General features: G+C 42.7%; 1 protein-coding gene across 1 annotated transcript in view; it reads left to right on the top strand.

The window, feature by feature from the left end:
• The window catches only part of MEGF11 (multiple EGF like domains 11), a 412,570-nt gene that overhangs the window by 319,769 nt on the left and 68,793 nt on the right, over positions 1–24,008 (top strand). Inside the window, exons 11-13 of the mRNA XM_066592915.1 lie at positions 8,865–8,985; positions 9,940–10,103; positions 10,216–10,318. Of these exons, the coding sequence (XP_066449012.1) occupies positions 8,865–8,985; positions 9,940–10,103; positions 10,216–10,318 (388 nt within the window). The remainder of the gene's footprint in view (positions 1–8,864; positions 8,986–9,939; positions 10,104–10,215; positions 10,319–24,008) is intronic.

The raw sequence follows: 24,008 nt of genomic DNA, 5'->3' as shown, positions 1-24,008 counted from the left end.
TACATGAAGCCACTACCGTTGTTGGAATGAGTTCTTGGATTTGTGGTCTGAAATGCAGATTACTTTAGAATTTAAAGGAAACCTGCCATTAACTAAAAGCATCGTAAACTTAAAGTTATAGTGCATATAGAATAGGTGATGTGATGTCTGGGGAGCCTCTTTTCATACTCACCTGGTGCCCCATTACTACAGACTTCCTTGGTGAAGTCAGTGCATGCACAGCATGCTTGACTCTTTTCAGAAGGTCATGCATGCGCACTGCCATAGAGATGAATGGAAATGCATATGCATAGCCTTCCCAAGGCCTCATGTCCACGGGGAAAAGAAGATTTTAAATCTGCAGTGGATAACCCACATGCGGATCCGCACCCCATAGGGATGCATTGACCACCCGCGGGTAGATAAATACCCGCTGATGGTCAATAAAAGTGAATTTAAAAAATCCTGGAGCATGAAAAAAAATGGACATGCTCCATTTTTGTGCGGGTCTCCCGCGGGGACGGCTCCCGCAGGCTTCTATTGAAGCCTATAGAAGCCGTCCGGATCCGCGGGAGACCTAAAATAAGAATAAACTTGCCCGCAGTGGATCGGGCAGGTCTTCTCTTCTTCACGGCCGGATCTTCTTTCTTCGGCCCGGCAGATGTGCCCGGCGCATGCGCGCGGCACGCTGCCGGCGTGCCGAGCACATCCGCCGGCCGAAGAAAGAAGATACGGCCGTGAAGAGGAGAAGACCTGCCCGATCCACTGCGGGTAAGTTTATTCTTATTTTCAGCCCTCATGTCCGTGGGGCAGGAGGGACCCGCTACGGATTCTGCATGGAGAATTCGTAGCGGGCCTGTTTTTCCCCGTGGACATGAGGCCTAAGAGTTAACCTGGTGTGCACTCTGGCCAAGAATGAGGACCACAGGTGAAATCAGCATGACTATGAAAAAAGGCTCCCCAGACTTCACATCAACTAAACTATAAGCACCATAACTTTGTTTATGGTGCTTATAGTTTATGACGGGTTCCTATTAAGAAAAATGAATGCAGCACAATTGAATTTTACACTCCGCTCCCTCAGCATATTGTTGTCTATAAAGTTGCATGTACCTGTCATTAGCTCTTTTTTTGTATATAGTTGTGCAGTTTTAAAAAAGTGTAGTTGACCGTGGTACGGTTGAGGCAACTGTATCGTGAGGTATACTAGGAAAGTATATGCTAAATAGACTTTGGGCTTACATTTGAGTATTATAGACAAGCTATGGCAAACCCTACAAGAGCTGGGCGTATCGGCACATCTAGTCAAGCTGATAAAATCACTTTATACCAATCAAGAAGCCAATGTGAGAACACAGTATGGGGACACAGATTGGTTTGGGATAGCAAAGGCGTCTGACAGTACTGCATCCTCTCACCCTTTTTGTTTAATCTATATGAGGAAGTGATCATGAGTAAAATGGACCGAGACGAAATGGAAATCGGAGTGAAAACAGGTGGAAGAAACATCAACAATCTTCGTTATGCGGATGACACAACTCTGCTTGCAGAAAAAGAAGCTGGTCTGAAGCAGCTGATATGGAAGATTAAAACTGAAAGGGAAAACATGGGCCTCTACCTGAACTTAAAGAAGACTAAAATGATGACAACTGCAAAAAATGGCTATATTCAAATCAAAATTGACAATTAGGCCATAGAATGTGTGCGAGACTTCGTCTTCCTTGACTCAAAAATAGACCAGGCTGGAGAATCTATGCCAGAGATAAAACGTAGGATAGCATTGGGGCAAAGCGCAATGCCATACATGGCCAAAATCTGAAAAATTGAATACTCACTTATTCCAGTGGCTCCCTGACCAGTGCTGCCTGCCACATGGAACCCGAAAGAAGCTACAGCCAATCATGTGTTGTTCATTGTGCATGTGACCACTCATTCACTCACAGGCTGCAGCAGCCATAGAAGAATCACCGCTGAAGTCTAAAGTTTTTCCATTGCTCAGCTGTCTAAAGATGATGCTCCTTCCACCATTGTAGACAGACCAATGCATTGCACTTCATGATGTGCAGTTTATCCAACAGCATGCTGTTCCCATCACAAACTGTGGCTAACACCTCCAAGGGTCTGCATCTTATGTAGCATGCTATAGTAACCTGAAGAAAAACCCTAAGTAGGTTGGAAAGCTCGCAATAGAATCATGTATTTTTGTGAGCTATTAAAAGGTATCATATCTACAAGATTACTTGGTTTCTCTTGCTGAGAACAAATCACATTTAGTACACGTGACATGCTAATAAGACACGATCCAATATACTGATAGGGGTGTCCAAATACTTTTGTTAGGATTGTGTACCTGATGTAACTTTATGGCTGTTGGAAAGTCTTGGGAAGTTCATACTATCTGTATTTCACCCCCACACTTCCTGAAAGTAGTTGTGCTGACACTTGCTACACTTCCTGCACTTAAAAGAGTTGACGGATCAGCCTGTGCAGAATGGTTATGGCTACTAAACTGTCCTGCTCCTTGGTTTGATAATGATCTCCTTGGGAGTAATTAGTTGCAACCCTGAGAGCTCACACACCTCATTAGAGAGGGAATTAGTGTGATGCAAGGAGAGGATCATAAGTCTGCTTTACACTGGAGGGAGACTACCCCCATAGCTCCAGATGAAAGGCGCAATAGCTTTCCCATATGATTAATATAATGGACTAATGAAAAATACATATTACTAATACATACATAATCATATGTATATGGGAAGAACTTCTATACAGGCTGTGATACTGACTGCTATGAACAGCAGGAATACAACTTCTGAGCCACTTTGAAATAGTAGATGGATCATTGACCCTGGAGACTCCTCCAGCCCGGCTCCAGTTCACGGTCCATTTACGTGAGGCAATAATCACCCAAACGACTGTACGTATGAATAGTGGTTCCATGTAAACATGTGCAGCGATCAAACAACAAATATCCTTCATTGCCTTTTTTATGTGAACATGCAAATCATTGTTAGGCCTCTTTCACATTACTGTGTGCCTTTTTATGGGCACCTGTACACACCATGAAATCACATGAATGAAGAATTGTCGCGGTCAAGTCCCGATCTTCGGCCGCGTATTATCTCATGGGCGACTGCAGCGTATCGGCAAAAAAAGAAGCTGCAGCGCAGAAATCCCTTGATCAGCAGAAATCCTCGGAATGACTATTAATGCAGGTAAACTCCTACACCCTTTCCTTTTTTTTCAGCTCCCATAGGAGTCTATGGGAGCTTCCAATGTATCTCGGCAAAAGATAGGGTAAGACCAATCTTCGGATGCAGCGTATAAAATCGGAGCCCGAAAACAGTTGCCGATGTGCTATTTTTTCCGGCGCGATTCTTTTATACAGCCAAAAATCGTCCATCTGAATGAATACTTTGGAAACCAATGCTTCAATTGGTTGCGATTTATGCCCGATTTATGAACGCAGCTAAGTAGCTGTGTATGTATGGTTGTGTGAACAAGGCCTTAATCATCAGCACATTCCCTCGTAAATGGGGGACATGTTGCTGAAAATAATGGAAACTGTATTGGATTGATCGGAACGATCATTTGACAAAACATACAATAATTACTACAGTTAGGCTGGTTTCATATGACTGAGAAACTCGTGCGAGATTCACAAATCTTGCGTGAATGTGAACCCCATTCTTTTGAATGGAGTCATATACACAACTCGCTGCATGTCCTATCTTTTTGCGTTCCTCGGAATGCATCGTTCTTTGTTTTCGATGTGCACGCAAGTGCGATGTGAGGTTTCCCATTGAAAACAATGGGAAACACTTCCCGATCCTCTAACACAGCTGAAAGTATCGCTACTTCACAAAAGTGATGGGAGGCGTTTTTGCAAGAAAAAAACGACTCGCATTGATGTGAAAACGCACCCTGGCGAGCACGATATGGGGCCACGTTTCTTGCCCGATATCACGGTCCCCCTGTGGAAGTAAATCAGCGCCCATTTGACTTGCTTACAAAAAAGTTAGTTCCTGAATTTTCCATTGCTTCTTGGTCTGAGAAAAAATGGCTTGATGTACTTGGGCTTTAATGTATATAATTTCATTTCCAGAAGTAAAAGCTCTCACGAAGGCCATTTTTACACAAGCGTATGCGTATTTGCGCGCTCATGAACACTGCATATTTGCAGAACGAACTTTCCTTTTTTTGCCCGTGCAAGAAAATACATACCAAAGCTCCTACAGATTGAAATGGCTAATTAATCTAACTAGTTCAAGATGCATGCAAATGCCGTCATGTGAATCCGGCCTAAGAACCATAAAAAGTATATGGGGAAGTGAGTGATGCCAATTTTTTTCCCATCTTGGTAAATTGAGGGTCACAGGAGATTAAATAGATTTTCTGAGTTTATGAAAAATACACAAAGTAGAATCCTAGAATGGTAGAGTTGGAAGGGACCTCCAGGGTCATCGGGTCCAACCCCCTGCTCAGTGCAGGATTAATTACTACTCGGTAATTATTTTATTTAGTTAAGAATTTTTAGTAATATTTTAGAAGTAATTATTTTTCATTTCTTTTTATCTTGCCCAGTTCTGTTCTGTGTAGCACAGTTGTGTTCATTCTGCCGGGGGTTGCTGTCTTTGAGAATAACAATTTAAAGGAATACGGCTCCCATGATTCCCCTCAGGCATTGCCTCTATTTACAGCTGCCTACATGCCCATTGCCAGGTGTTAAGACCCATTTACACACAAAGACAATTGATCAAATGACTAAAAGATTGACAGTTTTAGCAATGTTTTTGCATGGTGTTAATGGACACTAATGTCTATTAGCACTTTATCAGCTTCATTTGCATGTAAAAGGGCCTCTGGAAACTGCTTGCAGAGCACAGCCTGTGGTCTGAGCTCTGCACACAGCTTCACTGTTTACGCACTGGCTGTCGGCAGAATACAAGGTAATCAGCTGCTCCTGTGCAGAACACAGTGGGTGGTCCCTGTTATCTCTCTCTGGCTGAACAATGGATTTTAAGTTCACCTTAAAATCATCGTTCAGCCGAAGAGTGAACGATGATAGTGTTTACACTAAGCGATTATCGTTCATGTGAACGAAGTTTGAGCGATAATTATTGCGTGTAAATAGGCCTTATGCTGCAAATACTACCTACCTGCAACTTTAGATGCAGCTATGCTTCTCTGCTACTATGCAGGATCTTTGTGAAGTGGCCCTCCAGCAATAAAGAGGGCGATGGAAGAATGGAGCTAGAAGACAAAGGGGAGGCATGTGTTTATATGACGTCTGCTTAATAGTACCTCATTTCTATGGAGGGCTTTCCTACCAGTTGATGAAAAATAGCAGGCTATTCATTGAGAATCCCGATATATGCCAATAGCCGCTGCATTGCCACAGCCGCGCAAAACATACTTTAAATGAAAAATATCAATACAGTATACTTAACCTCTGCCCTCTACCTTAAACCAATAAGTCCAATGTGACCAGATCAGCGCTAACATAAATGACACACTAGACCGTGACCCTCTGCATAGCAATGACTATCAGCCTTGTTCCTCGTGACATCGTGACTTGTAGAGTGTTGCAGAGCATGTTAGGCGCTATGTACATAACACCCCTATTCTGCTGTATGTAGAGATAGTCATTTGAATGCATACATTTATTTGCAATCATACTCGAGCACTAAACAAAGGTATAATAATAACCAATTAGAACTTCTCACTGTCAAAAATGACAAACACATCGCACTTGCCTCTGCACCTGTATTCATGAATATTAGATGTTCATGTTGTTGGCGGTAACCAAGAAAACTGTACATTCTTCTACATTGAAACCATTGAGTATAAAACACTGCAAGGTCCCTGGAGACCAGAGTTTCTACAGTTCTTAGAACAAGAAGCTGAGAAATTCACTAGCGGTATAATTTGTCATTAGAATTTCAGAGCAGATATTTGGGACAAGTAGAAGGTCATCTAAGATGGAGATGGAGCGGCGGACGAGGGGACATCCGCCTATCTGCCTTTAAGGCCAGCAACTTTGATCCAGCTCATTCTTTGGGTCTTTGTGATTTTGCTGACAAGAGGGTATTTGTGTCTCTTCAGCAACTACCTCCGTCAGGTCACTCTCCTAATCAGGTTCAAAATGTTAATTACTGCGTCTGCTGGAATAATTGGGGAAAGCTTCTCAGCTCTTGATTCTCATCTAGTAAGGAAGACCAGCGCTCTGAAAATCTGGAGATAGGCTTCTTCCAATTAGAAGGCAAGTTAACCCATAGTGCATTGAAAGACGGCAATCTATAAATTTACTCTTTATTGACTGGCGGACTTTGGGGGAACGCTGATGACAACAATTCAGTTAACCATATAGCAATACTTTTAGTCTTCATTTACATTGACTGAGACAAGTGGCGATGTGCCAGTTTGAAAGGGAAGAAGGATTTGCTGTAAATGCAAGGGTATTACAATACTTAAGTAAGGACGTTACTTCAGTCGGATGCCTAACTCTGTGATAATGCCAACCAGATGCCTTCTCCATTACTGATGACTGTATTCTGTGATTAATGGCCTTGATCTTTACACCAAGGCCTGAGATGTAGCTCCTTTTATTCCACTCACATTTAATGATCTCCAGCAGACAACTGTTTGTGGCATTTTAGCTAAAACACATTATTGTACAGAGAAGAGGATAGACCTTCCATACATTACATGACAAATAATTGGCACTACATAAGGATCATTTCAATCATCCTTCATGGATTGCTGTGCAATATTCATCTGAATGCAATGTCTCTGATGTATAGTTGCAATCAAAATTTTTCAACCCCCATTGCAAATTAGGTTTATTTGCCAAAATTACTAAAGCACCTTTGGCAGTTATGACCTGCTGCAAATGTGATGTATAACTAGACACCAGCTACTGACGGCGTTCCCGGGGAATCCTAGCCCATTCTTCATAGGCAATGGCCTCCAGTTAACTAATATTCTTGGGTTTGCATGCTGCAACCGCCTTCTTCAAATCTCACCAAAAATTTTCAATTGGGTCCAAGTCAGGCAGCTATGATGACCATTCCAGAATCTTTCAGGACTTCTGTTGAAACCAAGCCTTGGTGGACTTGAATGTATGCTTGGAATCATTGTCTTCTTGGAAGGTCCAATGACGCTCAAGCTTCAGTTTCCTCACAGAAGGCATGAGGTTTGGTCCTAGGATTTTTCCTGACACTATATTGACCTACAAATGTACGCGTACAGTGCCAGAGGAAGCAAAGTAGCCCCAAAGCATCATCGAGCCACTGCCATGTTTCACTATAGGCAGAGTGTTCTCTTCAACATATGCTTCATTCTTTCTCCTCCAGACATACTGCTGATCTATAGGCCCAAAAAGTTCCAGTTTTGTTTCAATACTCCACAGAACAGAATCCCAAAACTTTTGTGGCTTACTGTTATGGTTTTGAGTATGCTGAAGTCGACGTTTTATTTTTTTCAGTCAGTAGAGGTGTATGTCTTGGAGTTCGAGCAAGAAGGCCTTTACTTTTTAGTATGCGCCTTACTTCACAAATGGAAACCTTGGTGCTTGCTTGCACCAAATTTTGCTGCAGGTCTTTTACAGTCACTCAAAGGTTTTTGACTACCTGCCTCCTCACGAATCTGGTGGCAGATGGTCATAGCTCCCTCTTCCATCCACCTCTAGATAGAGCAGCCGGTGTTCTGTAAACTTTGAACTTGTAAACTATGCTTCCAACTGTATCTCTAAGAACATTCAGTTCCTTTGCTCTATTTTTGTATCCTTTTCCTTGTTTGTGCAAGGCAGTGATCTATTCTCTTAACATTTTAGACCTGACCTAGCCATATCGCTAACATGCAATGAAATGTCACAGCCAGCAAAGGCCTAGTAAGACCAGATATGTAATTTGTTTTATCTCAAGCATACCTGATGCAACTTAAGGCCCATTTAGACACAATGATTATCGCTTAAAATTCGTTCAAAAGCCGTCTTTTGAGCGATAATCGTTGTGTGTAACTGCACTTACATTGTGCAGTTTTTGTTATACCGTCGCTCATCGATGTCTTTCAGCGTGCTGAAAGATGACGATGAGCCTTCTAAGGGATTTACAGCGGGATACAGCTAATACTATTGTTTCAGCTGTATCCCGCTCCCTGATGACAGGCTGGGTATGAAGAACAGAGCGGTCCAGCTTTGTTCTCCATACCTGGCACAGAGCACTTGGCTGTATAACAGCTGGGCACTCTGTGTAGAAAACATCTGGATGCAGAAGACAAGCAGGGACACCCCACTTGTCTTCTGCATCCTCCGCTCCGAGCGCTTGGCTGTATAACAGCCGGGCGCTGGAGGGGGGAACAGCTGTATGCAGAAGACAAGCGGGGACACCCGGCTTGTCTTCTGAATCCTCCGCTGGCAGCGCAAGGTGATCGCTCATCTTGAGTGATCATCTTGCACTGTAAATGACACAGCGATTATCGCTCAAAAGTCACTTGAGCGACATCTTTTGAGCGATAATCGCTGTGTCTAAATGGGCCCTAATGAAGTCCTTGATTAGTTGCAAAAGGTGTGCTTGAGACAATAGCTGGTTTGCAAATGTACTGCTATGAGAGATTCTATTTAAGGGGTTGAATAATTCTGAGACTTCAGTAGTCATTAAAAGTGACATTTTGTGTTGAATTTGGAGAAAATACTTGTTGTTATATTAGTTGTGTTGAGCTATTTAAAGTGTTCTTATTTGACAGTTTTTTTGCAAAGATTTGAAAGTCTGTACATTTGGCAAATAGTCTGTAAATTGTTTTGCGATGGAGGGTGAATAATCTTCATAGTAAATGTAAATTCCTGACCACTCAACCTAATTACAACCATTGTGTTGTCATTTCAGGGACAGGACTGTTCCTTGCAGTGTTCACCTGGAACATTTGGAACTGACTGCTTGTCACAATGTACCTGCAAGAATGGTGCTGCCTGCTCCCCAATGGATGGGTCTTGTATGTGCAGAGAAGGTAACGTAGTGTTCAGTATTCCTGAAAGATGGTGGAATTGCATTTTTTTCCATTCCACTTCACTTAGAATTTTTTAAAAGATTTTCAGTACATTATATGGTACATTAAATAGTACCATTGAAATATATCACTCGGCCCTCAAAAAACAAGCCCTCAGACATCTAAGTCAATGGAAAAAGAAGAGTTATGACTTCTTGAAAGTGGAGAGGAAAAAACAAAAAAAAAGGAAAAAAAAGACGTGTTATTAAAGGGTTAAGTTTATACGTCAGTACAGACATTTTAACTTGTTCCTGTTAATTGAGTGTATGGTCTTAAACTAACCTACCAATCATTCCATTAAGTGCCTTATAAACTGCACTGACAATAGGTATCAACTCAAGGACTCATGTGTCAGGAAATACCTTGTTCACTCTTTGTCAGGAACTTTTGTCGAGAAATATCAGCCATTCTGAACAGTCTGCGGAGCTATTTTTGCCATCAATAATATGGAATTGCAGCAAGGTCCGGAAGGAACAGTTTAGATCCATTGGAAAACAAATAGTATCATGGCTACTGTAATAAATGTATGCCATCATACTGTACTAGTGTGAACAGAGCCTGCTAAACATTACAATCTTTTGAAACACACAAATTGTTAAAGCAGTTGTCCAGCTTTTAACTATTGATGGTCTACTTCAGAGAACTTTCCCCGCAATACCAATTTGGGCCACTGCAGAGAGAACGGAGCTGCTTGCCTTCAGCACAGATCAGTTAGATGGGTGATCCCCGTGGCACGGCAAGCAGCTGGAGATCCTGGGCTGCAGACCCCCACTGATGACCTATCTTCAGAATAGGCCCTCAATAGTTAAAAGCTGGGCAACATTTTTAAGTAAAGAGAGAGGACAATTACTATGCTTATAATATGTTTGATCATTTTTCTATATATACATATCTCTTTCGTATGTCTTTATTCAGGTTGGCAAGGGACAGACTGTTCTATTCCGTGTTCAAGTGGTACTTGGGGTCTAGGTTGTAATCAGACCTGTCATTGTCTTAATGATGCTTCCTGCAGCCCAGTGGACGGCAGCTGCATGTGTGCTGCAGGCTGGATGGGTGAACTCTGTGAAGAGCCATGTCCGGTATGGGAAGAAACGTCCGATCTTTTTAATATGTGCATGTGCTCCTATGCCGATTCCCCCGTCATTCATGCAACTTTTACTTTTTCTGATTTTTTTCTTCTTCCTTGAATAGGAGGGGATGTATGGTCTGGACTGTTTGGAGCATTGTGATTGCAATCATGCGGAGGGATGTGACCCTGTCACTGGGCACTGCCACTGTCTGGCAGGGTGGACAGGTATGTACCAGAAGGAAGGAAGTACAATAATACTCTGTCTACAGTGTAGCTTCCCTTTCTAACAATTATCATGTACTGTACTATTTTTTTTATCTATATCCATTGAGGTATCTTACCAGATACATATCAATCATCCATCATGCTGACATATGAAAGGAATAACATTATCTCGTCACTATGGCGGCTGTCAAGGGGGTGGTTGTATCAAGCAGCAAGTGAACAGTCAGTTCTTGAAGTCGGTGTGTTGGAAGCAGGAAAAATGAGTAAACATTAAGCATGAGTAAGCAAAGTCGATCAGATCCTAAGTCTTAATGAGTAAGACTAAGGATCTGATCGACTTTGACAAGATTCACATTGTGCGAGCTAGACAACTAGGTGAGAGTATTTTCAAAAAAGCAGGTTTTATGGGATGTACCTGATGTACAGTTAGTGCCTACAAAAAGTTGTCCAAGAAAGGAAAACTTGTGAAGCGGTTATTGTCATCAAAGGCTTGAGGCCCATTTACACGAAAGATGATTGCTCAAAATTCATTCAAAAGATAACTTGAACGGCAGTTTTGAGCGATCATATTGAATAAACTACTAAGTAGCTACTCATCTCCTTAGTAGCTTATTAGCGTGCAAATGAAGCCTTTAGCTGACTAGTTAATAGCCGGAGGGCTCTGATCTGCATTCAGCTCCATTGTTCTTGAGCGGGATAGCAGCTGAAAGAATACTATCAGCACTACCCAGGGAGATCTCAGAGTGCAGTCTGATAAGACCGCACAATGATTTTCAAGCTGGCTTGAAGTCAGCTATAAATGAATAGTGCATGAAAAGTACACGATGGGCGCGTGTTTAGACGCAGCGATTATCACTCAAAAGATGGTTTTTTGAGCGACTTTTGAGCAATAGTCGCTGTGTCTAAATGGGTGTTTATTGTTGCATATTGGAAGCAAAGTTTATTTCATCTGTTCTGTTCGCAGAGAAGATCTATTGTAGTACAAAAAACTACTGCGGATTATGATAGAAAGGTATCAGAACACATGGAGCATCACAGTTTGCTGAGTATGGATGCGCTTAGTTGTAGACTGGTTAGAGTGCCCGTGCTGACCCCTGCCCACTGCCAAAAGCTCCTGGAAAAGAGATGATACCAAGATACACTACAGAAAGAGGGCAAGCCAGCAGAGGCAGTGTGATGCTCTGGGCAATGTTCTGCTGGGAAACCTTGGCTCCTGGCATTCATGTGGATGTTGCATTGACACATACTTCCTACCTAAAGCTACTGTACATACATACTATGTGTATATATTCATGGCAGTGGTATTCCCCAATGGCAGTAACCTCTTTTAGCAGAATATGTTGGAGGAACATAAGTTCATGGTGATGACTTGGGCTCCAAATTCCCCAGAACTTAATCCCATCAAGCATTTGTGGGATGTCCAGATACCACAGGACACCTTTAGAGGTCTTGTGGTGTCCACACATCAATGGGTCAGAGTTTTTGGGCAGCATGATGGGGACCTACATATTAGGCAAGCGGTTTTAATGATCATTTATGACTAATTAGTGTATAGTACAATCTGGTTACCAGCAGCACTCCAGTTTACAACCTTTCTTGGTGAGGCACATCTGTTGCAAAGCTGCTGTAAAGTCCATGGACAAAAAGACTCCAAGAGAGCAATACCAAAAGAAGTCGGATTCAGTAGCAGCAATGAAAAAGACCGCTTGCTGGTCGAAAGGTGGCAAATTTGCTTTATTGATGGAGGAATAAACTTTTGCTGATTTTCTTTGCACCAAATGTTTGCTGCCACTGAATCCAACTTCTTTTAATTAGTGTATAGTATCTCAATGAACAGGGAAACTATAAACTCATTAAAGCCCTGCCAGGCAATATTGTGATGATTCAAACCAGAAGACTCCTGTGTCCCAACCAGTAACTGAGCTACGGATTTGGGCTGGATAGCTCCTTGCTATTCATTGCCATAGTTCCTAGCATGTTAGAATCATTGCCTTGTTTTACCTTGATTGTCTATTTTCCTCCACCTCTGCACTCATTGTAAAATCCCTCCCCTTCTTCCATGCAAGGTTATTGTTTTTAGTGCTAGTCTAGTGCCTTGCTATGTTCTTCTTGGACAAATGTCTTAGTGCTCATTCACATCAGTGCTAGGGGGCTCCGCTTTCTTACTCCATTCGCGGAGTAGAAAAATGGCAATCCCTGACTGAACGAAACCATCTTAAGAAGGAACAAAACAGCACTGAACTGACCCCATTGACCAGAGGCGTAACTTGAAGCTCCCGGGCCCCAATGCAGAACTTGTAACAGGGCCCCCAACTATAATGCTTTATTCATAGTACTGGGCTCCCTATATGGAGAAGAGAGGTCTTATGGGCCCCCTAAGGCTCCTGGGCCCGGGTGCAACCGCATCCCCTGCATCCTCTATAGTTACGCCCCTGCTATTGACTATAATGGGGTCTATTTAGTTTCTGGCTAGCATTTTGCTGGATTTGACAGTGCATGCAGCGCTATTATGTCTTGTTTTTTAGCAGAAATCAGCAGTAGAGGTTTCGAACTGAACTTTAACGCTGATGTGAACAAATCCTTACTGCTGATATCCATGTACCGACCTTTGGCTAACCAGAAGACCACGCTTTGTCTAAATCCTTTCCTGTTGATATCTTTGTACTGACCTCTGCCTTGTTTACTGTGTCCTCTTCTTGTACTAATTGGAACTGTCACAACACTTGAACTCTGAACCTTGACTCCAGATTGTTACAGTTGTGGCTCCAACCATTCTTAATGATTTCTTATCATCCTTCGTACTAGTGAAGGATGAGACTTGGTGTAGCCATGTTTGACCGACATTAGGATTCTGCTGTAGAAATTGTATACTTTAAGTATAGCTGTCGAGATATTGTATATTGTAGTTGACTGTTCTTCAATAAGTGGCTTAAAATACAGTAAAAACAATAGTTTGCAGTAGTAGGTTGTGGGAGTACAGCAAGACCGAAAAAGAGCAGTAAGATCTATAATACTTACATCTGCATGGTAGTTCACTGCAATCCATAGTTCCTTGTCATTGGTTTTTCACTTTGAGGAGACTGACTGTAGTGTTCTTTGATGGGATTATTCAGAAGAAGTAAAAAATGTCTGCTTCTACTATCTCTCATATCTCCAGCTCTGAGAACCTTATACATATGTGTGAGTGATATTAGTGGCTTTTTCGTAAACCATATTTTTCTAAGCTTTGAACTTTATCCTTAATGTTACTTTAAAGGAACATTAAACATAGTTACATAGCTAGATAGGTTTAAAAAGACACAGGTCTATCAAGTCCAACCTTAAACATAGAAAGTGCATTAAAAAAATAAAATAAATATTCCTCCCTTAATCTTCTCCTCCACTTTGATCCTGTTTGCCTTATATTACAGTTAAAACTGAGAAATATATGGAGAAATATGTGATCCAAAAGCTCAGCCTTGTGCTCTGTCCATCTGGTTGTAAGACAACTAGCTGCAGCAGGAGCCTCCCCCCTCTGTCTGCAGTAGGATCAAAAGAGAATTAAGCCCCACCCCTAAATTGTTCTCCAGCCAAACACCTATGTTCTCTGCAGGATTTCTAAAAGACTGATTGTTTCTGGAACAAGCAGAAAATGCTACAGACTGACAAACGGTGGGGGCCGGATTATCTCTTCATTAATTTTATCATTCCTTTCTAGGTTTAGTGTGCCTTTAAGAGAATTTTTGGCCAGTCTGGCTGCTGACGGGGAGTGAGCACTGCAGTATTCTTCTAGGTCTCTGCTTGCCTGCACGTGGCTGTGTATTTGCCTTCATAAAATCGGAGCAGAGAAGCACAGCTAAGGGCTGAGCGGTGTTGTGCAGTAAATTAAATAGATATTATCACTGTAACAAACACACAGCTCTCCTCCGTCTGCTCAGCAATGATTTGTGTGGAAGCCACAGGCATGAAGGCTTGTGTGCGGGGAGATTACTGACCTCCGGGTTGATGAAGACGGGAGGTGCGGAGGTCTGAGGAGCAGCACCTGAACTGCTCAAGTCTCATGTATTCATAGAGAAGGGACTGGGTATGTAGATGGGTATGTAGATGAAGGCCTGGAAACTTTTAGCGTGTTCTTGATTGTAAAATCGCATTATTATTCCCATACGAAACATATATAATAAGTACTGTGCCTAATATGGAGATCAGTATAATAAAAGCAATTTACTAAGAAATGTATTAAATGGGAGCCTATATTGCAATTCCCTAATATTGTGTTATCATTGTAATTACTCTGTTCATATATGGAGGCAAACTTAATAAAAAACTGTAGCTCTGCTGGGAATTGCCCTGCAGTTACATCAGCGCACACAGGCAGTTGACTAATCACAGTCCGGGAATGGTTTTAAAGAAAATTGGGCCCTAGGTAAAAGGCAAAATAGAGCCCCCCCCCCCCTCTGACTGCCGTTGTATACGTTGTTACTTAAAATATCAAATAAAATCAAATATGTATGTATTGAACACAAAAGAATTACGAGATAGTGTAGGATAGGGAAGGGTTACTAAGGACATCTTTTTTTCAAGAGTAACTGCACTTTTTAAAAACTTTTGATATGTCAGGGCGACATATCAAAAGTTTTGATCAGTAGGGGTTCGGGTGCTGAGACCTCTACTGATCGATTAAATGAAGGGACTGCAGCCTTCATTGAAGCATTGTGTCCCTTTGGCTCTCTTCATTGCCTGACAGTTGCCCTCGGCAGTTGAGGACAGATGCATCGATGTCTATAGAAGGCCATGCATCTGTCTTCAACTGCCAAGAGGAGCCGAAAGATTATTGTCATGATCAAGTTCCAGGAGGACCAAAACACTTGCAAACATGGCTTTCTGCGGTATTCATTCGCTGATTTGCAAAATCATTAATTTTGTAATATTGTATCAATGAATACCATTACATCGGAGAAAGTGCCATTTTTTTAACCCATTTATAATTGATTAACTAATGGTCTTTATGCATCGGCTGATCAGGCCTGAAAATTCCTCCGAAAGCTTGTTCATCTGACAATTGGGCCATGCAAAGGGTTCAACAATCAGCTAAAGAACAAGCTCATTTGCTGGCTGATCAGCTCATTTATGTAATCGCTTATATAAGCCGAGTCTTGGCCTGTGAAAAAGAAACTTGCGCCACTCGACGTGTGTTGATTGGTTCTTGTTCTCTACAGCTTGGCAATATTGTAGTCTACCATAGTGCTGACCAGAGGCGTAACTTGAAGCTCCCGGGCCCCGAAGCAAAACTTGTAACAGGGCCCCCAACTATATTGCTTTACTCATAGTACTGGGTTACCTATATGGAGAACAGAGGCCTTATGGGCCCCCTAAGGCTCCTGGGCCCGGGTGCAACCGCATCCCCTGCATCCTCTATAGTTACGCCCCTGGTGCTGACCATAACTAGCCTATAGAACTTTTACACAGGTTGACCTTTTGCCCCAATGTAGTAAGCGCTGATCGATTGACTCGATTGGTGTTCATTTCATTTTCTTTCACACCAGCCAAGAATCAGCTTACAGGGACGAATGATCACTATTATGATGGCTTGTCCCAATAGGCCAGTTGTACATCTGCCTGTTCACATGGGAAGATGCAATGCTGATCACCCAGAATTTTCATGCTCGCAAAATCTAGCCAATCAGCCAAGAAACGAGTGTTTGCCAGCTAATCCTTGGTCCCTGCACGTAGCCCAATTAATGTTCGGAGAAACACTTGGGCCCATTAATTGGCCCGTGTAAAAGGACCATTACTACTCCTCTTCATAACTGATGGCGTTTGTCTATCATGAACAAATGTTCCTTACCTTTTTTATCCTAATCCTGATCTTGGCTCACAATGCCTATATCTACACCACAGAAGCCATAGAAGCGGTATTTGTATAGTCTATTCTTAGCAGTGATTCTTTCCTTGCCTGCCATCTGATTTTGTTTTTCTCTCTGACGGTCTGCATGTATTCTAGCTGTATGTAGACTAATTGTTTGCATAGAATAGACGCTGCTGCACTATTGTTCAGACAGAGAATGAAGCAGGTTAGGTGGTTGAACATAAAGACTTTGTCACTGTCCTGGGCTTCCAGGCATGAGCACGGTGATGGAAGGAAAGGTGATTCTGCGCCAATTGTCGGTAAGGTTCCTCCAAGCAGATGTAAGAGTTTAGTCACATCAGACCTGTCACTCACAGCTGTCCCTTGCCTGCCCTTCAGCTCCATTAATGCAGGACCATAGATAATCTTAACTCCCAAAAGGCTTGGTCCATGGGCTTAAAGATACAGCTGCTTCCTTTACTATGCTGATGAACTAGTACTGCCTCGTGCAAAGTTTCAACACCTTTTATACAATAGAGCTGTCAGTGGGAGCCTCTGGGGACTGGAGATAGCAGCTAATTATACTAGATGGATGTGTCTGTGCATCTTGCGATAGACCTGTCTGTCTGACTCTTTTCTTCTTCTAAATGTCTTCATAATCTTCATTTCCATCACTTCTGCGTTTCCGAGACCCAAGTTCACCAAGCAGGATATTTTTAAGGAAACACGAAGTTCTTCTATGCCACTGATTAGTTCTGGTGTGCTGTAATGTGTGCAAAAACAGTGGAGCCTTTTGCTGGGAAGCAATGAGAGACAACTCCAAGGTTAGAAAGGAATAACATTGCACTTTCTCTTGGAATGCACACAATTCACTTTGCACTCTATATAATAAAACCATAATATGAACATATAATATTTGGCTGCCTGAGGAAACTGAGATAATACAGTTCAATCAAGGTCATCCGGAGACAGCAATTTAAGAATATGCAAAATTGTCGAGGGCTAGATAAGGCGGCAAGGCACTGCAGGATTACGGCTACCCCTGGATTATCCCCCTTCATGATTGGACTCTAGTTTTGGTTGCCACTCTCTGGGACTCGAGATAAGTCTCCAGAATGTTCGCTTTCATTTTTTCACAAGACTTAATTTGTACAAAGCTGATAAGGAATTGTACTTCCACCCGTACTCAAAAATCCTCACAGGGGTGAAAGAACTTTGAAATCTCCAACCTGCAGGCAGAAGAAAAAAAGTTTTAGCAATAACAGTTCTTTGGTCTTAGCACTAGGACTGCATCGGGCAACATACAAACATAGAGGGGGCCCTATAGCAAGAATAAAAATTGCTGGTCACCAGAGCTCCACCCTATTACGTTTGAGGAGGGCCTAATATGTATTTGCACCCTGTCCCATCCCCTCTAGGGTGAGGACATGTCCCATTGTTTGCTATAATTGGGGTTTCTGACCTGAGGGATTCGCTCAAACCATGATAGGCTAAAGGCCCATCTACACACAAAAAATATTCTTTCAAACGATTGAAAGATTGAAAGTTTTAGCGATCTTTTTGCATAAATTGTTAATGGCCACTGATTCCCATTAACACTTTATCATCTTCATTTACATGTAAAAGGGCCTCCAGGAGCTGTTTGCAGAGCCCAGCATGTGATTAATCCCACACCCAGCTGTGCACACAGCTGCACTGTTCTCATTGGGGCTGCCAGCAGATTACAATGTAGTCTCCTGTGGAGAACACAGTATGCGGTCTATTGAGAGACTTGATCTCTCTGCGGCTGAACTATGGATTTTAAGTTCACCTTAAAATCATCAGACGAAAAGTGCACAATGGCAGCATTTAGATGTAACGATTATCACTCATTTCCGGTCGTTTAAGCAAATTTGAGAGCTAATCATTACACGTAAATGGGCCTTAAGAGAATGGAGCCAATCCAAGTCATAGAGCAGCTGCCTTTGTAGTACATATGGCCTTAAAAACTGAAATACTAGTTCAACCTTTATTTTGTCAATACCGTTATCTTAGGATACTGATCCAAGTATCAATACAATAATGGAAATTGAGCTAGGGCAGTTATTGCCTATTGCTTAGCTCAGTTTCCATAAGGTAAAGTGATGTTTCCGTCTTGGTTGCAACATTCAGCACGTGAAGGGTGGGGGACGTTGCCAGTTCACAGTAAATTTCCTGGGTCTGCAATATTTTTGCATTAACTCAGGACGGTTTGAACAAAATCAGCAAGTAGCACAAGTAAGGAAAACGACTCAGAGCCTGTGTAATGATTTTCACTCACTCGCAGTAATCCTTAAACTTTCAGCTGCCGAGCAGATTGAAGCCTCAGTAATTACAATGCGGTACCTGTTCTGCTCTGATGGGGAGGGGGCGCATCTCCTGAGTAACACGTTAATCCACTCTCTGCCTGAGGTCTCTCCCCCTGTGTTTATCCCATTATGCAGAGGAGCGTGGGCCTGTGAGATAAAGCTAGCAAATGCTGCAACACATTGTGGGGAGAGGGAGCGAAGTGGAGAGGAGGGGAGGAATCAGGTAAACTGAAGGGGAATGTCTTCCCATTCTGTCCTGTTAACAACCTGTTCATTTCAGGCTTCATTTCCTGTTATTACGGAAAGCCATATGGTTAGAGCAAAACAGCTCATAAACTATATGGACCTAATTAGAACAGAAAAATGCGCATATGTACGGCATCAGATGGGAGGGTTATGGGCCTGTCAGAGGAAATCCTATTGACCATACAACTATGCAGGGCCTGTGTATCATAAACTTTGTGGTTATCATTGTACACATCATGAGCAAGGACTAAAAAGTCAGGTGGGACTGTCTACATTGGGCGCATCATAGCATGATCCCATTATTGTTTCAGAACCCGGGCCGTTAGAGGATCATTAGATCGTCTTTCGAACCAGTCCATCTCTGTATAAGTATTTGCTGCATACAGTGTATCTGTTGCAGGCAATGTGTTAAACTCAGCTATTGTATAGAGTGCCTAGCATTTTGTAGCAACTAATGAAAAAAAGGTTATTTCATTTTGACCTTATATCTTATACATAGGACTTTAAAGGGATTCTGTCATTCGGTTCATGCTGCCCGAACTGTGGGCAGCATGAACCCGGGATAGGGATACCGGTTGTTGCCATGGATGTTTATTTTTGAACGCTGCTGTGTTTTAGAAGAAATGCACTTTGAAGAAGTTTGACTTGGAGTCAGGGGGCGGCCCATGCCGACCTCTCCACACTCCCTGCATGCAGAGGGGCAGCTCTTTCCCCTTTTGTGTATAGGGAGAAAGTTGTCAGTCTTCATGAAGCGGGCGGGGGGGGGGGGGAGCCGATGCAGCCCACACCCATGAGTCTGAGCTCTGCTCTAAGTCAGACTTCAAAGGGTATTTCCTCTGAAACGTAGCAGAATTTCGGAATAAACATCCACAGGAACAACTGGCATCCCTATCCCGGGTTTATGCTATGTTTCTGGCAGCATGAACCTGATAACAGGATCTCTTTAATAGAATGCCTTATACAACAGGGGGTATACTTTTTTAATGAGTTGAAATTTGTGAAACACCCAACTAATCAAAAATATACCATAATAGACAACAGATAGGAACATTTTGCTAATCAACTAGTATATAAAAGCTAACATTCCATCATATTAGTCTTTGTTCATTATGATTAGAAAATGTAAACAGATTAATTTATTTTATACATTCTTCTCACTCTCTGTACTCAGACCAACGGCAGAGGAAGAAGTCTCCAGATTGCTTTATTCTACTCGCCCAACCACCTGCAATAGTGACCCATTCCCTCACACCTCCTCTGGTCCCTCTCCCCGGTGATCATCTCCCACCTCACCATTATATTCAACTTCTTGCTGACCTCTGGTATTTTCACCTCCTCATTCAAACATGATATCATATCCCCACTGCTAAAGAAACCGACTCTTGACTCAACCGATGCTGCCAACTACCAACCCATCTCCAACCTCCTCTTCATCGCCAAACTATTTGAACGCCTGGTTTACTCCCGCCTTATAAGCTGTCTCTCAGAAAACTCTTCTTGACCACCTATAGTCCGGCTTCCGCCCTCTACACTCGAAAGAAACCGCCCTTACAAAAGTGTCAAACGACTTCCTGACAGATGAATCGAGGGGCGTCTACTCTCTACTGATGATCCTAAATATCTCTGCAACACTTGACACTCTTGACTACAAATTCCTCCTCAGTATGCTTTGCTCCATCAGACTATAGGACACTGCTCTCTCCTGTTTCTCCTCCTACCTATCTGACCGCTCCTTCAGCATCTCCTTTGTTGGCTCCACCTCCCCTCCTCTTCCCCTTGCTATTGAGGGAGGGCTTGGTCCTCAGTCCCCTCCTCTTCTCCATCTACACAGCCCCTATTGCACAAACTATCAGGAGATTTGGCTTTCAGTACCATCTTTATGCTGATGACACCCAGTTATATACCTCTTCCCGTGACATCGCAGCACCGTTCCTCCAGAACGCCATCAACTGTCTGTCCGCTGTCTCTAACACTATGTCCTCTCTTTACCTAAAATTGAATCTCTCGAAAACTGACCTACTCCTGTTTCCGCCCTCTACTAAACGACCTCATCCTGACATCTCTATCTCAGTGTGTGGCACCACCATAACTCTCAGACAACATGTCCACTGCCTTGGGGTGATATTAGACTCCGATCTCTCCTTTAACCCCAATATCCAATCCCTCGCCCGAACGTGTCAGCTGCACCTCAAGAACATCACAAGAATCTGCCCCTTTCTCACCATGGACACATTAAAAGCACTCACTGTTGCCCTCATCCACTCTTAGCTAAATTATTGCAACTCATTGCTGATCGGCCTCCCCTGCACCAGACTCTGCTCTCTCCAATCCATCCTAAATGCGACACCCAGGCTCGTCTTCCTGTCCAGCTGCTACTCAGATGCCTCTGCGTGGTGCCAGTCACTGCACTGGCTGCCCGCCGAATATAGAATTCAATTCAAACTCACTACCCTCATCCATAAAGCTCTCCACAGCATAGCCCTACATTTCTTCCCTCATCTCAATCCACCACCAAGTCCGCGCCCTCCGCTCAGATAATGAAATCAGATTAAGTGCCCCTTTAATTCGAACCTGTCATTCCCGCCTCCAAGACTTCTCCAGAGCAGCAACAGTACTCTGGAACGCACTACCCCAAACTATCCTGGCAATCCCTGACACACAAAACTTCAGGTGTGCTTTAAAAACGCTCCTCTTCAGGGAGGCATACCATATCTCCTAAACTAAACCCCTCTGTACTCTCCTGATAACATGCTCTCTGTCCTACAGACTGCAATCCCTGCTAGCTGCAACCAAATGCCCCCTGCAGTCATACCAATTCAGCCACTATACGGCTCAAGTCTGACCATTGTCTATGTATATAGCATCCCACACTCTCCACCTCACCATACCGTGCACATCTCCAGCCATTTTACCTTCTGTGTCACCCCATTATTTGTAGTGTGTAAGCTTGTTGGAGCAGGACCCTCAGCCATACTGTTTCCTTCACTTGATCACTACATGTAACCGTGGTTTTTGTATCTGTTCTCCCCTGTTTTGTAAGTGCTGTGGAATATGTTGGCTGTATATAAAAAAAGATTATTATTATTACATTGCTTTCAGATTTTAAGGCCCCCATACACATTAGATTAATGCTGGATGTATGCATATGTGGTTCTCGCCACTTGGGGAAGAGAGGCATCAGACATGTTGAATTTCAAAACCCGATACTTTTGTACTGGCAGGAGATAAGCAGCCTCTAGAGGTTTCCAGTAGAGACTTACTGTCTTCTCCCAATTCACAACATATGTATGCTCGGCTGAAAGTGCCTTAGTATAGGGGAGTCAAGAAGAATGTCATTCAGCCAAATGAGCAGCCCGCTGCCAGCTACAATATTAATGGTACACGGGTCACGGTTACTAGTGGGGTATTCTTTTTAATATATTTATTATTGACCTGGTAGAAGGATTGAAAAAACAATGAGAATAGCGCCTGGTGGATTATAATAGCTATAGAAGGACATGGGAAGCGTGGTAGAAGGATTATACAATAAAATATTAATATTTGCTGATGATAGAAAACTATATGAAAGTAATTAACACAAGAGAGGACAGAATGTGGTTGCAAGTGGGTTTGGATAAGTTGGGGGCTTGGGTAGAAAAGTGGTAAATGAGGTTTAAGGGCTCCTGCCCACTTGCGTTTTTTTAACATGAATGTCAATGGGACTTTCTAATATTAAAAACGCATCACACAAAAATCGCAAAGCACAAACTTACAATGCGTTTTTAACATTAGAAAGTCCCATTGACATTGGCGTAAAAAAATGCGGCGTTAACACAGCGTTAAGAAAACGCAAATGGGTAGGAGCCATAACACTGATAAAGGTAAAGATATGCACATGGGCAGAGGAAATACATGTCACTATCACACACTTCATGGGAAACCACTGGGTAACACTGACATGGAGAAGGACTTGGGGATTTTAGTTGACTGAAAGCTTAACTGGAGCAACCAGTGTCAGACAGCTGCTGCCAAGGCAAACAGGATCATGGGGTGCATCAGAAGAGGTCTAGGGGCACATGATGAGAACATTGTTCTTCCTCTTTACAAGTCACTGGTCAGATCTCACATGGAATATTGTGGACAGTTTTGGGCCCCAGTACTTAGGAAGGACATATCAGAGCTTGAGGGGGTACAAAGGCGGGCAACTAAAGTAATAATTAGAATAGGCAGACGACAATACCCAGAGAAGGTATCAAAATTGAGGTTGTTTAATTTGGAAAAAAGACAACTGAGGGGCGACCTAATAACTTTGTATAAATATATCAGGGGACAATACAGAGATCTCTCCCATCATCTATTTATACCCAGGACTGTGACTGGAACAAGAAAGCATCCTCTACATCTAGAGGAAAGAAAGTCTCTACACTGACATAGAAGGGGGTTCTTTACTGTAAGAGCAGCGATACTATAGAACTCTCTGCCTGAGGACGTAGTGATTTCTTCAGTGTAACAATATTACATGTTATAGTCACTGATTATTCCGATTCCCAGACTGGAGTCAGGAAGGAATTTTTCTCCTTTAAATGAGGAAAATTGGCTTCTACCTCATTGTGGGTTTTTTTGCCTTCCTCTGGATCAACATTGGGGGCAAATAGGCTGGACGGGATGGACATATGGGGGTTTTTTTTGGCTTAGCATAGTATGTTACCTTTAGCCTACATTTTGTTCATTATTGCTAGAGTTAACATTATGTAATTTGTCGTCTTTTATTAATTAAAATTAGATTTAAGGTTAGGGTTAGGAAATGTAGGGTTAGTCTAAGAGTTTACCATAGTAAAAATGTAGTTAAAGAGGACCTGTCATGGGATATAGTCAGTGGGGATGGCTGCATGGGTCTCCAGCCATGGTCCCACTGACTTTATTCCCATGTCCTTTTCCATACCCGCCTCCTCTTGACTGGGCAGGCTCTTCTTAAATCCAGCTCTGGGTATGGTAGTCCACCTATTCCATTTATTACTTTAGCTGCCCACCTTTTAACCCGCTCAAGCTCTGATATGTCTTTGTTTTAGTACCGGTGCCCAAAATTGTACACAACATTCCATGTGTGGTCTGATCAGTGTAAAGATGAATAACAATGTTCTCGTCATGTGCCCCTAGATCACTTTTGATACACTCCATGATCCTGTTTGCTTGGCAGCAGCTGCCTGACACTGGTTGCTCCAGTTAAGTTACCACTACTTGCTCTCAATGGATGATGTCGGACTGTCAGTCAAGTCTAACATCACCTACTGAAAGTTATCTGTGGGGGCCACAG

Source organism: Eleutherodactylus coqui, chromosome 2 (assembly GCF_035609145.1).
Source record: "Eleutherodactylus coqui strain aEleCoq1 chromosome 2, aEleCoq1.hap1, whole genome shotgun sequence".
NCBI classification, from domain to species: Eukaryota; Metazoa; Chordata; class Amphibia; order Anura; family Eleutherodactylidae; genus Eleutherodactylus; species Eleutherodactylus coqui.
The sequence above is the reverse complement of the archived record's forward strand: the minus strand, read 5'-3'. Positions and strand labels throughout refer to the sequence as shown.